The sequence below is a fragment of the Rutidosis leptorrhynchoides genome, chromosome 9, assembly GCF_046630445.1.
Source record: "Rutidosis leptorrhynchoides isolate AG116_Rl617_1_P2 chromosome 9, CSIRO_AGI_Rlap_v1, whole genome shotgun sequence".
Lineage (NCBI taxonomy): Eukaryota > Viridiplantae > Streptophyta > Magnoliopsida > Asterales > Asteraceae > Rutidosis > Rutidosis leptorrhynchoides.
The window spans coordinates 95,966,897-95,979,412 of record NC_092341.1 but is presented as its reverse complement, the minus strand read 5'-3'; the positions used below and the strand labels follow the sequence as shown (position 1 = coordinate 95,979,412).

Genomic DNA, 12,516 nt, shown 5'->3' with positions numbered 1-12,516 from the left:
GCGTGTGATACCATGAAAAAAGTTAAGTCGTATGTTCTCGTTCATCTTGAAAGCGGTATTTATACATAATACATATCTTGTTCACCAAGGCTAAGAGTCTCAAGTACAATCAAATATTGACTTGCTATATTTTAGATACAAAATAATATTAAACTAGGAAACTATATCGGCTATTATGTGATGATATGCAGACTCAAATGATTATTGTATTCTAAGATGAAAAAAAAAAAATATAACTAAAAAAGAACAACATTCTAGGCAAACGTTAGTACGTTACAAACTTCTATCGCCTTCTGCGGTTCTGCCATTGTTAATAAATCTTGACCAAGTTAAGTTTTACACAAATTCACTATTTGTACTCACACAATGCTCTATAAACAAATTAGTAATACAACAACTACAACACTTTTATGCTTCCAAAACTTCAAACTATAAAACAAATCAGCACACTCGTTTCATCTGGGGCCAAATGCATCCATGAGATAATAATGCAACCGCAAATTCTAAACCAATAAATCTTCAGAAAGCTAAACTTCACAAGATGCCATAATTGCAGCAACCCCCGAATTAAATCAAGATTATAAACTTAACTACAAGATCAGCACACCAGCCTAATATATCACACTGCATTTAACAAATGTGAAAGTTATAACTACTTTATTAGTTATTAACAAATGGTTGGTGATATGAAAGTGTTTGTTTGTTTACCTGCATTTATTTCCATAATCTTCTTCGGTTGGAGAGGGGTGAAAGACGAATATACATTAGCAAACATTATATAAAATTTAATTAATGTTTATGATGATACATGACGTCTGTTATGGCCTGTTGACGAGGTTTTGATCTCATGATCGTTTCATCACTATGTTTGATTAGCTCCGAAAGTCTCCATGGTTTCTGCCATTTCCATTTGAATTGTAACAACCATTGATGATGACTCCTTTTCCACCTCCATAATTTCCCAGATGAATGGCCCACCATTGCTAGCTTCTTTAGAGATACTTGACTCATCGGAACCATCTGCACTCAACCAATTATCATTCATTCACCTAAATTCAAGGTTGCAAAATCGCTACTCGAAAAGTACCTGGTTAGAACTCTTTACGGAATACTCGGCAACTCGTGGAGTACTCAGATGTTGATTAATTGACTTTGACCGATTTTTACAGAGTTTTGAGCAATTTTGACTGATCTTTAACCAAGTTTGACTTTCAGTAAGTTTTGATAAAGTTAGACTTTGAATGCTTTTGACCGAGTTTGACTTTGATCGATTTTGACTATTTTTGACCAAGTATGACATTGACTGATTTTTTAGTGCGTTTTGACCGATTTTGACTGAGTTTTGACGAAGTAATTCGGAGTCTTGGCCGAGTTTGACCGAATTTTAAATGAGTTTGACCAAGGTTGACCGAAGAGTACTCGCCAAGTACTCCCCCAGTTGCAAAGACCGGGTACTCGTCAAGTAATTTGGAGATCTGCAACACTGCCTAGAGTCGTTAGAGCTATTAAAAAAACTGGAAAAAAAGTCAATCACCTTTCGTTTCTGGTCAATAAAAGCGGCTGATTCTCTTACTGAACCGTTGACTATGCCCGCTGTGTATTTGAGTTGTTTGGGTACAGGAACCGAATTAGGAGATAAAGTACCACTCATGTCATCAGCCACGTGTTTAAGCGAATTCTGAGAGTTACCCTGTTTCGGTAGGAGGTTAAAATCAAAAAAGTAATTAACTTTTTACAAATATTATGAAAATTATCAAAATTAAAAAAATAAAATGTGTATTGTCTTACCGAAGCAGATGAAGCTAATGCAATTGCAACGGTTTGTTGCTCCCTTACTTTAAGTTCCTTTTCGACTTCTTTTCTTCTTAACTCACTTTGTGTTAATAGGCCCACAAGCTCTTGTAACTGTTCTTCCATTTCTTTCATTTCAATATCTTTCTCCCATGATTGACACCTATTTGTAAACCGAAGAGTTCAGAAGTATAGTTATATAACGCACGTAAGTTTATAACTAATGTTGCAAAAAACGCTACGCGGGGATGAGTACTCGGTCAAGACCTTTTAGGGAGTACTCGGCAACTCGGGGAGTACACGACTGCTGACCAAATTTGACTTTGACCGATTTTGAACGAGTTTTGATTACCTTTTTGAGAGGATTTTAATGTATTCGTCAACTAGGGAAGTACTCGGATGTTAGATCAAGTTTGACTTTGACCGATTTACCGAGCAATACCCGATTTTGACCAATTTTCCGAGCAATCCCGAGTTTTGACCAAGTTTGACCAAGTCTTGACCGAATTTGACCGAGTTTGACCAATTTTGACCGAGTTAGACCAAGTACTCCCCGAGTTGCAAATACCGAGTACTCGTCGAGTAATTCCGAGTTCTGCAACATGGTTTAAAAAATTTGACTAATAAAATGAAGATTTAAGACCTAGCATCTGCAAGAGAATTGAACATATATTGAAGAAGGTTTTTGGCATCAGCCATTGAACGCAGCTGATTCCAACGTCCACGGCTTGCGAAAGCACGTTCCCGTTCTTCGGCTTCAGATAGTTGTGAAGCCATTAACACCAGCGAATTTGAAGAAATGCCTAACATGCTCTCTAATGAGGATATTCTCGACATTCTAGCTTCGGGTGACAAAGACGAAACCCTGATATCATATGAGATCGTAATTAGTTCTACATACAAGAAAAGCATTTTATGTACTAAAAAGATAACAATCGTTAATTTGTACCTAGAGAAACCGTTCTTTCCTTTTGGAGGAGTAACTCCTTTTGAAGCATATTCATCAACTTGTCTAAGAACAGCTAGCTCTTCGGCTAGTGCAGTACGCCTGCAAAATAACATAAATTAACACACACACACACACACACACACACCAAAAAAAAAAAAAAAAAAAACTTCTTTTTATATTTGAGTCGCAATAAGATTTATAGTTTATGAAACTTTAGTTTATGTATGTATTATACATACACTTGGCTTTGTTTCTCATATTCATGACGAACTTCGTGAATGTTCACCATCACTTCCACCTCATGATCGAGCCAACGTTGCAATGACTTCTCATTGCTCTGAAATAATAAGAAAGTCCATTTTATTTTTATTTTATTAGAAAATTTAGAAGGAAAAAAAAAACACATTAAAGGATACTAAAAACTCATTAGCCTTGATATTTACCTGTACGTTTGTTCCGTTCCCATTGCTAGGCACTGTGACAACGTTTGCGATACAAGAATAGAGTTATCCATATGAGAAGTAACAAAATTTTGCTGATGAAAATTTATTTATTAAAAAAAAAAAAGTAGATGCTAAAAATACCTGAGATGTCACGGTTTGATTTTCGCGCCTCAAGTAATTCTTTGAGTCTCTTGGTTGCCATTGCAGCCTCTTCTGTCTTTCTTTGAAGAACCTATATAAATATAAATAATTATTATTATTACTATTATTTATTATTTATTTTAAATTTTAATTATATATATGTGAAAAAAACTTATTGCTTCAAAGACTTTAAACAAATAGAAGCTAATTAAAATGTAACCATTTTTTGGCGTTGATTTAAAGCCTGCAGTTTATGTCTTTCGTATTCGTTTTTCCGACCTTCTTTCTTTAGCTGCATTAATATACAGAGATGCACAGACAACCACAAATATATTAGCAATTTTTAAAATTTATTTTATTGCTATACATAAAAAAGAGTAGCAATAAAGCAGAATATAGAATAGAATTATGCCTGAAGTAATTCTTTTTCACGAGACGCTTTCCACTGTCGAAATTGTTCGGCTTCTTGTTTTATCCTGTGTTGTAGTTGAACCTACACACAACATACAACTTAATAACCGAATTTACTCGTACAAACATATATAACAAATGCGCAACTGCAAGAAATATACCTTTTGTGCCTTGATAAATTGTATTTCATCTTGTAACTTTTTTGCTTCGTCATCACTCTTTTGTTTTTGCTTTACAATCTGAACTTGACTATCTTTTTTCTTCTTGAGATCTTGAATCTGAGGGGTTAAAACAAGAACAATAATGTACATGATCGTTGATTGTGTAATTCTAAATACATTTAGGTACGTATGCGTGTGTATATACACCTGTGACTCAAGTGATTTTAACTTATGTGAGTGTAAATCTTGCAACTTTTGTGCATGCCCATCTGAAGTCGCTGAAAGATTATCGATTTCCGCCTGCAACCGGTCCCTTTCTTTCTGCATCGATAACCAAACGTCATCATGAAATGTAATTATTTATTTATTTTTATTTTTTTTGCTTTTGTGTATACATTTTTTATTTTTACCTGTACTGCCCATTTTTCATCCTCGAGTTCCATTATCTTCTTCCCAAATTGTTGCTTTAACGTCATTGTATCAGATCCGCCAAAAAGTTTCATCTCCGACTGCATAATATACATTTAAGTATTAATAACTTAATTTCCATGTTTATATTAAAGATATAAAATAAAATAATTATCGTACCTCCTTTTGTTCTAAACGTTTATTCAGTTCATGCAATTCTTTGTCCATCGAGTCTTGAAGAAGCGTATGCTCCCACTCTTTTGCCACTTCGTCATCGATAACACCCGAATCACCTACATATATTCATGTAGCAAAAGATCATTTATTGTGAAAAAAACGTACACAGCAATTAAAAAATAAAATAAATAAAAATTGATAAAAGGAAGTCGTGTAGTACCACTTTCACTCATCTGATAATCCGATGAATCAATACTTCTTTTTAACTCGTCGTTTTCCACACTAAACGAGTCATCAACTTGTGACATCTAATTACAAAAAGTTATTACATTCGCACAAAAAACATATTTAGAAAGAAAAATGATAAAAAAAAAAAAAAAAAAGAAATTGTATATACTTTAGTGTCCATTTCGGAGTGATCGATCGTAGCGCATCGACTACGGTATACATGAAGTTCCCTACATAGATCCTTATTAGTAGCTTCAAGCCACGCAATCCTTTCCCGTAGTACCTGAAAAGTAAAATAAAATAAATAAAAAGCGTCAAACAGTTGCAAGCATCAAAATTTCTTTGTTTATCCCATGTATTAAAGTGTTTTGACTATACCTGGAAAACGTGTCGGGTTGGGTCGAAAGGGGCAATGGGTCAAACGGGTCAGGATTTTTAGATGGGTCAAATGGGTCGGAATGGGTTGGGTTGGGTCGAGACCCGTTTCTCAAAGTTTCTTAAACTCGTAAACCTCTAGATAATAAAATTTTTAAAATTTCGTAAAGACCCGTTAAGACCCATTAAGGACCCGTTGGACCTTATATATTTGTTTTCATATGGGTCTAAATTGGAGCCATTCTTAAATTTTTTTTATGGACCCAATTGGTTAAATACCTAACTTAGTTGACCCGTTTTTCAAGCTAGGGGTCTCGAGTATAGTTGTGACATACGTACCTGTAATTCAACTGGCGAACCTCCACCACGAGCACAAAGTTCGGCCTGCAAACACTCTAATTGTTGGCGCATTTTTAACATTTCACTCGACATTGGATCCCGATTCACTACAGGCTTGTTTTGAATATTCCGAGCACGATTAGCATACTTTAACGTGTTTAACGTTTCCTCTGCGTTTATATCAGCAGGACTAACGCAAGCTGATAAATAAAAACGCAAACTGATAAACCATAATTTTATGTTTTTTGTATAAAGTAAGAACTTTATAGTTAACTAAAAACACATTTTAAAATAAATAGTAGAATTAGGATAAAAAAGTTACCGATCATAACAGTTCTGCTGTTTCCACCAAGTGAATCCTGCAATTGTAGTAACATAAAATAAATAATTAACGATAAATCAATTATAATTCGTTTAAATTTTTGCACTTCATCGGCTTGTTATTGAGTTCAACCTGTAGGAGACGAGTGAGTTTACTGTCACGATACGGAACGTGGGCTCCTTCTTTCCGTTTTTTCTCGTCACCAAGGGCACTTATGACATTTCCAAGTGCAAGAAGTCCTTTGTTGATATGAACTCCTACACAAACTCAACTAAATCTATTAATACTCTGAACCAAGGTTGTAAAAATCGTTAGTACTCAGTCGGGACTTTTCAAGGAGTACTCGGCAACTCGGGGAGTACTCAGATGTTTACCAAGTTTGACTTTGACCGATTTTGATCAGGTTTTGACTAATTTTCCGAGAAATCCCGAGTTTCGGCCGAGTTGACCAAGTTTGACTTTGACCGATGCTGATCAGGTTTTGACTAATTTTCCGAGTAATCCCGAGTTTCGGCCGAGTTGACCAATTTGTCGAATAATCCTGAGTTTGGAGTTTTGACCGAGTTTGACCAAGTACTTTCCGAGTACTCTCCGAGTTGCCAAAACCGAGTACTCGACAAGTGATTCCGAGTTCTGCAAAATTGCACACACACACCAAAAAAATTGACTTTGATTACCTTCTTTGAATCGCATGCCATCAGAACCGGTTCTTTTAGCTCGTTCCGATCCCGCAAGGTCAACTAAATGCAACTTGGCACATAAATATTCATCACCCATTGAATCATTTGAATTATTATCACCCGAATTAGTTTTTCGTATTTGCTCAACCGTGATTGTAAAAATCGCATGTGAACGACTACATAAAAATTTAACATACATAAGAAAACACACACTCAATAAGATTAAGATTTTCATTGATTAAATTGTTGCAAAAAAAGTCAACCTTGACTGGTTATTCATGTTTGTACTCCCCGTTGCTCTGCTTAACGATCCGTGTTCCAAACAATCAGACATTTCTTTTAATGTTTGAACGCTACATTCAGTAGATCCCGCAAGCGTTATAACACCGTTTGAATTTTCACGAATTTGTATTGGTGGCTTCCCGGGAATGTTGACTTTTCCTGTTTGTCCGTTTGTTATATCTGATTTGTTACTCGAGTTTGGATCCAACAAGTCCCGTACTTCTTCTTTAAGAATCTTCATATATAAAAAAATATTATTTTTAGTTAAAGTTTCAAAACTAGAAACCACCCTTTAGAAATCGTAAATTAACAAGAGTATGTAATGAATCAGAGGCAGCTCTGTCTTCGAGACATGTGGAAAGTGTGCAACTGAACAAGGTTCAAAATTTTTAAAATGGCCCAAAATTTTGAAATACATAAATAATAATCCATCCATTAATGTATTTTTATTATAAATCAAAGCTTAAAATTTCGTTTATCGGACAATTTAATCACACCGATTTAATCTTTTGCATTTTTATAAATCACCCTCTAACATTAATGGCCCAAAATTTTGAAATACATAAATAATAATCCATCCATTAATGTATTTTTATTATAAATCAAAGCTTAAAATTTCGTTTATCGGACAATTTAATCACACCGATTTAATCTTTTGCATTTTTATAAATCACCCTCTAACATTCATAAGGGTCCTTTTTTATTTCTCGAACAGGGCCTCATAAATTAACGAGAGGCACAATAATGAATGTATGATACCTCAATGAAAGAAACGTTCAACTGAAAGTCGATTTGATGCTTTAAAGTTTCGATCTTGTTGAACAAAGCATTCATAGCTTGAGGAATAAGCCCTGTTTGTGGACCATCTTTGCAGCCCGAACCCATCGTGTACGTCTTGCCTGAACCCGTCTGCAATACTTTAAATGTCAATACAAACACTAAACTATTTATATCTTAAATTAATTGTTTTATTAATTGATAAGATCATAAAATATACCTGGCCATAAGCAAGAACAGTAGCATTATAACCTTGAAACAAGCCATCAACAAGAGGAGATACACAATCTTGAAACATCGATGATGACGGTGTTCCAGTACTACCATACACATGATCGAATGTAAACGAATGTGTACCCAATTGCACCTGCAAATGTAAATCAATAATTATTCGCGATTTATGTATAATCGTACACAGATCTTCTAATATCAACACATTTTACCAAAAGTCCATAAATTGCAATTTACTAAGCACACAATTAGTGAGTGATACAATATAAACACATCAAAGATCAAATCACCCAAAATGTATAACAAAAGCACTTGTTACAAGCCTTGGTTATAAGCCTTTACCTAATTTAGTAGCATATCTACTATAATTTACATTGATGTTGTATTTTCATTAAAAAAAATAAAAATGAATAAAAATCCAAACTTGGCATGTGAATTCTCAATTAATGACAAAAATCAACATTTCAAGAAAACCCCATTACACATTACATGAAAAAAATAAAATAAAAAATGAATTATTAGATGAAAACCAAACACATAAATTTCCCAAATTTTAATACTTGACATTGAGATCTACAAGTAACACTAGTGGATCCCTAATTTAATCTACATAATTAATCAAAATATATATATATATATATATATATATATATATATATATATATATATATATATATATATATATTTTTTTTTTTTTTTTTTAATAAATTAATTAATTACCTGAGGTTTACCAGGGATGACAGTAACACAATCTTTGCAAGCTTGAAGCTTTTCATCACCAACAAGAGGGCGAATGTGAACAGCAACTTTAACAGAACAATCTGCTTCCGTATTTGTCGCTGCTGCTTCCATTACAGTAATTGAAGCAGCAGCAGAAACAATAAAATATTAAAATATAAAGATGAAGAATATAGATACAGAATATAGATACAGGAAGTTAGGAAGGGGAAGGGGAAGGGGATCAGAGAGGGAGAAAGAAAGATGAGTGGTAATGTGTGGAGTGCTCCAAAAGGGTGAGAGAAATAGTGAGGTGCTAAATGCATATGCATATGCATACACATACAGTATTAAACTGTAACGACACCACCAACAACCTCTGTCACTAAAAATAACATTATTTATTTATTTATTTATTTATTTGTTTGTTTGTTTATTTATTTGTGTTTTTAATCCAAGTAAATAAGTAACAAGTGTTTTAATTGGTTAACGGATTAATAAATTATTGATATAATTGTAATAGTAATAGTAATAGTAATAGTAATAATAATAATAATAATAATAATAATAATTAGTCACACTACATTTGCTCAATTTGTTGTTATTGTACTCCGTATAACTTAATTGTATTAAACAGTTTTCTATTAAATTAATAAATTTAATATTTCTAGGTAAATTTGACTGTATTAATTCATGTACTGTAACTTCATGAGTTGAATCATTATTTTGATGATTGTTTTCTAGTATACAGTTCCTTTTTCGCTAAAAATAAATAAATAAATAAATTTTAGTTGTCTTTTTAAATTTACCTACTTTAATACACATAAATAGTAAGGTGAAAAAAATTGAGACAGAGAAATTAATATTGTAAGTTTAAATATATTTGAAACTTATTTAACACTAATGTGGAGCAAATGTTGTGAAAATTGGTTAATTTTTATGAAATTTAAATAGGGAAAATAAAATAGGGAGAGTATATGTTATTTGAGTGGTGATAAGTTTATCATCCATTTTAATAACCAAAAACATGAGTTAACATTATAGCATGATAATATACGTAACAAGTGTTACAAAGGTGTTCTATAACACGTTAATAGTGTTATCGAGGTATACGATAGCAAACCATATTCACTGCTAATATAATATATCATGTGCATTGGTATAATATAATTACAAGTGCTTACTTTTTAAATTTATTATTATCATAAAAATATCATTGAGCTCAATAAATAGTTTGGTATTCACTGCAAAGCAAAGCAGCCCATATGGGTTAGTTCGTGTTTGTGGATGAGTGGGGTCGGGGTGTCACCATGTCAGTAAAGCGTCTAAATTACACTTTCCGAAAATGCCCTTTTAACGGCTCTTACTTATATCTGTCGTTTTACAACTCTGCCCCTGCGTTGCTCATTTCCCCGGGAGTACCACTACCAAGTACTGTATAGTTAATTTGTTATCACCATTCAAGACAAAAAGTGTTGTACAAGTGTTTGGTTCAATTTGTGAATAAACAAATTATACAACCAAAACTGTCCAACTAAAAACATTTGGCTTATATCAAAAATCTAAAACATATTATATTCGACTTGCTTTTGTTTATTTTTTATTCATTATTATCATTTTTTTTCCGATAAGATCTATATTAGGTGTTCTAAAAGAGTAATATCATCTAATGTTTTTTTTTTTTTACCTCTTGTTATGTTTTAAGAATTGAGTTTCGGTCACTATTCTCGTCACTTTAATAAGATCGATTCCAATAATGAAATACAGAGTAACGAATAATGAACTGTCAGTTCAATGTTACATCACAAGTTCTTAGAAATACATAAACACTAACTATGATAATATCAAAAACTAAATTTGTTAGAGTCACATTTACTAATAATACATTTATTATTTGCAGAAATAATTAGCCTTAATTTTTCGTCTCAAGGCGAAGTAAAATCAAACAAAAGCTAAGAAGCTTTCACTGTAAATGCTTTTTTTTTTCCAACAACCCGATTATCCCGCTTCTCGTTTAATGTTATTGATATTGATTAATTAATATAATCAATCCGAACATAGAGCTACTTTTTTTGTTTGTCATATCTTCACTAATGAGTGGGGCAAAAATCTACATACGAGACCTTCACTGATCGATCCCACAATTAAAAATATATAAGTGTGTATAAAACTTTAAACTTTAAAATTCATATCATATATTCATCACCAAGGTATCATCTATGGGATAATATAATTCGAGTAAGTATAAGTAATTAAGTAATAAGCTTAAAAGTATGGTATGTGATTTAAGCCAATGAGAGTTAGGTTAGGAATAAAACAGCACAGAGCCACGTGATGGTTAGGAATATGAATCCTAGAAGAACAACTGCAGCTTCCAATCCGTGTATCTTACTCCTCACACTTCCTGCCAACTCATCCATGTCCCTTTTTCCTCTCTTCCTTTACTTGTTTTCTTATAAATTACTTTGTACTATTTGAAGTTGTTTGGATATAAATATTCATTTCACATTTTTAATTAATCGGTATATATTTTAATAGATAAAGAAGAAATTTTATATTTTAACCGTCGATCGGGTTCGGGTTTCCGCCGAACGTGTGTGTTACGTGCAAATGATGAGGGTCGTTGAAAGAAAAAGATCTACAAATGCCAAAAAATCGCCGTTAAAAAAAATGGATAAAGAAGAAATTTTATAAAAGTCAAGTAATTCTAAAACCGCTAGCTCAATCAAAGTCACATCTGGATTGAGACGGAAGGAATAATAAACGAACAAGATATATAATGTTCAAACTAGTCATAAAATGCGAGTGTTAATACTTCAATGTACCAAGTTTAATCGAATTTTGTGACTTTGTGACCATTTTACTAAGTATTATATTATATAAAATCAAGCTTGTTTATGATTCTTTAGTTCATTTTACATTTTTATTTTCATTTTCAAATTCAATATAATATAATAATATCTAAAAATTGATTACGAGAAGCTTCAACACATGGGTTAAGTGTTGTTGGATGTTGAATGCGTCCTTGATTTTGATAAGCTTAATTTTATATGAATACATGAATTTTATTTTTGTAAGTGGGAATACAAGACAAAATTATTGTTATTATTTTTATTTATCATATAAAATAAATTTAATCTTACTTTGACCGAACATTATATTTCCATCTACCAATTAATGAATAGGGAACAAATTATAAACAATTAATCTTTCCGTGTCAACTGTTTCATTAAATACTGGAGACTTTTTGTGTTGTATTCCTTTTTTTTTTTTTTTTTTTTTTTTTTTTTTGGCAAAAAAATAATATATTAATAAAATCTTCATCGGAACGATGAAGAAAATACAACATATTACATTGGAAGAACTTGAAAAACATATTACATTGGAAGAACTTGAAAGTCCATAAATTGAAAATACAACGGGCAATACATATATAGTTGCAACACTCAATGCAACGATAAAACCGATCGTAAACGAACTTAGAAGCCCATTCGAACCAGGACGTAGAGAAACACATGAAAGACGTCCGTCCCCATTACTGGGCCTAGAAGCCCAAAGAACAGAATAAGAAGCTTGCAGAAGTCCAAACGCATAGAATGGGCTCAGATGCCCAAAACTAAGGCCCAAATAAAAGAGAGACCAATTGACGAAAGATGAAAAATTGAGATCTCAACCTCGACTGTAGTTCGATAACCCCAAAACCTGAAACGAGCGAGAGATTGAATAGCAGAGGAGAACAATTGCAAAAGAAAGGACGATGAGCCGAGAATTGAAATCAGATAAGACATCTCGGTAACAAAACGGAGAAGATACAACAATCCCAGATGAGCAAAGAAATTTTGAAGAAAGTAAAAATAATTTAACCAAACTAGCTTGTTGGAACAATTTTGCATCAATAACCAGTCACTTTGATCGCAATTGTTGTGCAGATAGCACTACTTTCGGGAATAAGGAAATTGGATGATTCGAACACATTGAAGGGACAAGCAGGTAAAAAAGAGAGATCAAGAGATGTTAAATTGACTACAGATTGCAGCATTCTAATCTTCCTGTACCTTACTTTTTGTATGAATTGATACTGCCA

At 32.7% G+C, this 12,516-nt stretch overlaps 1 protein-coding gene across 1 annotated transcript; it reads right to left on the bottom strand.

Annotated features, from left to right (window-relative positions):
• Window positions 1-212: 212 nt before the first annotated feature.
• LOC139867686 (kinesin-like protein KIN-4A) lies at window positions 213-8,629 on the bottom strand. Its single transcript, XM_071856051.1, has 25 exons — window positions 8,436-8,629; window positions 7,705-7,851; window positions 7,467-7,616; window positions 6,689-6,942; window positions 6,423-6,601; window positions 5,878-6,002; window positions 5,746-5,782; window positions 5,424-5,623; window positions 4,879-4,992; window positions 4,702-4,789; window positions 4,485-4,597; window positions 4,307-4,405; window positions 4,104-4,217; window positions 3,897-4,013; window positions 3,737-3,817; window positions 3,545-3,616; window positions 3,325-3,415; window positions 3,184-3,215; window positions 2,980-3,077; window positions 2,741-2,839; window positions 2,435-2,656; window positions 1,789-1,954; window positions 1,535-1,690; window positions 709-1,020; window positions 213-624 (listed from the first exon to the last, which is right to left on the bottom strand). The coding sequence occupies exons 1-24, from the start codon at window positions 8,565-8,567 to the stop codon at window positions 790-792; spliced, it is 3,117 nt and encodes a 1,038-aa protein (XP_071712152.1). The 5' UTR covers window positions 8,568-8,629; the 3' UTR covers window positions 213-624; window positions 709-789.
• Window positions 8,630-12,516: the final 3,887 nt, after the last annotated feature.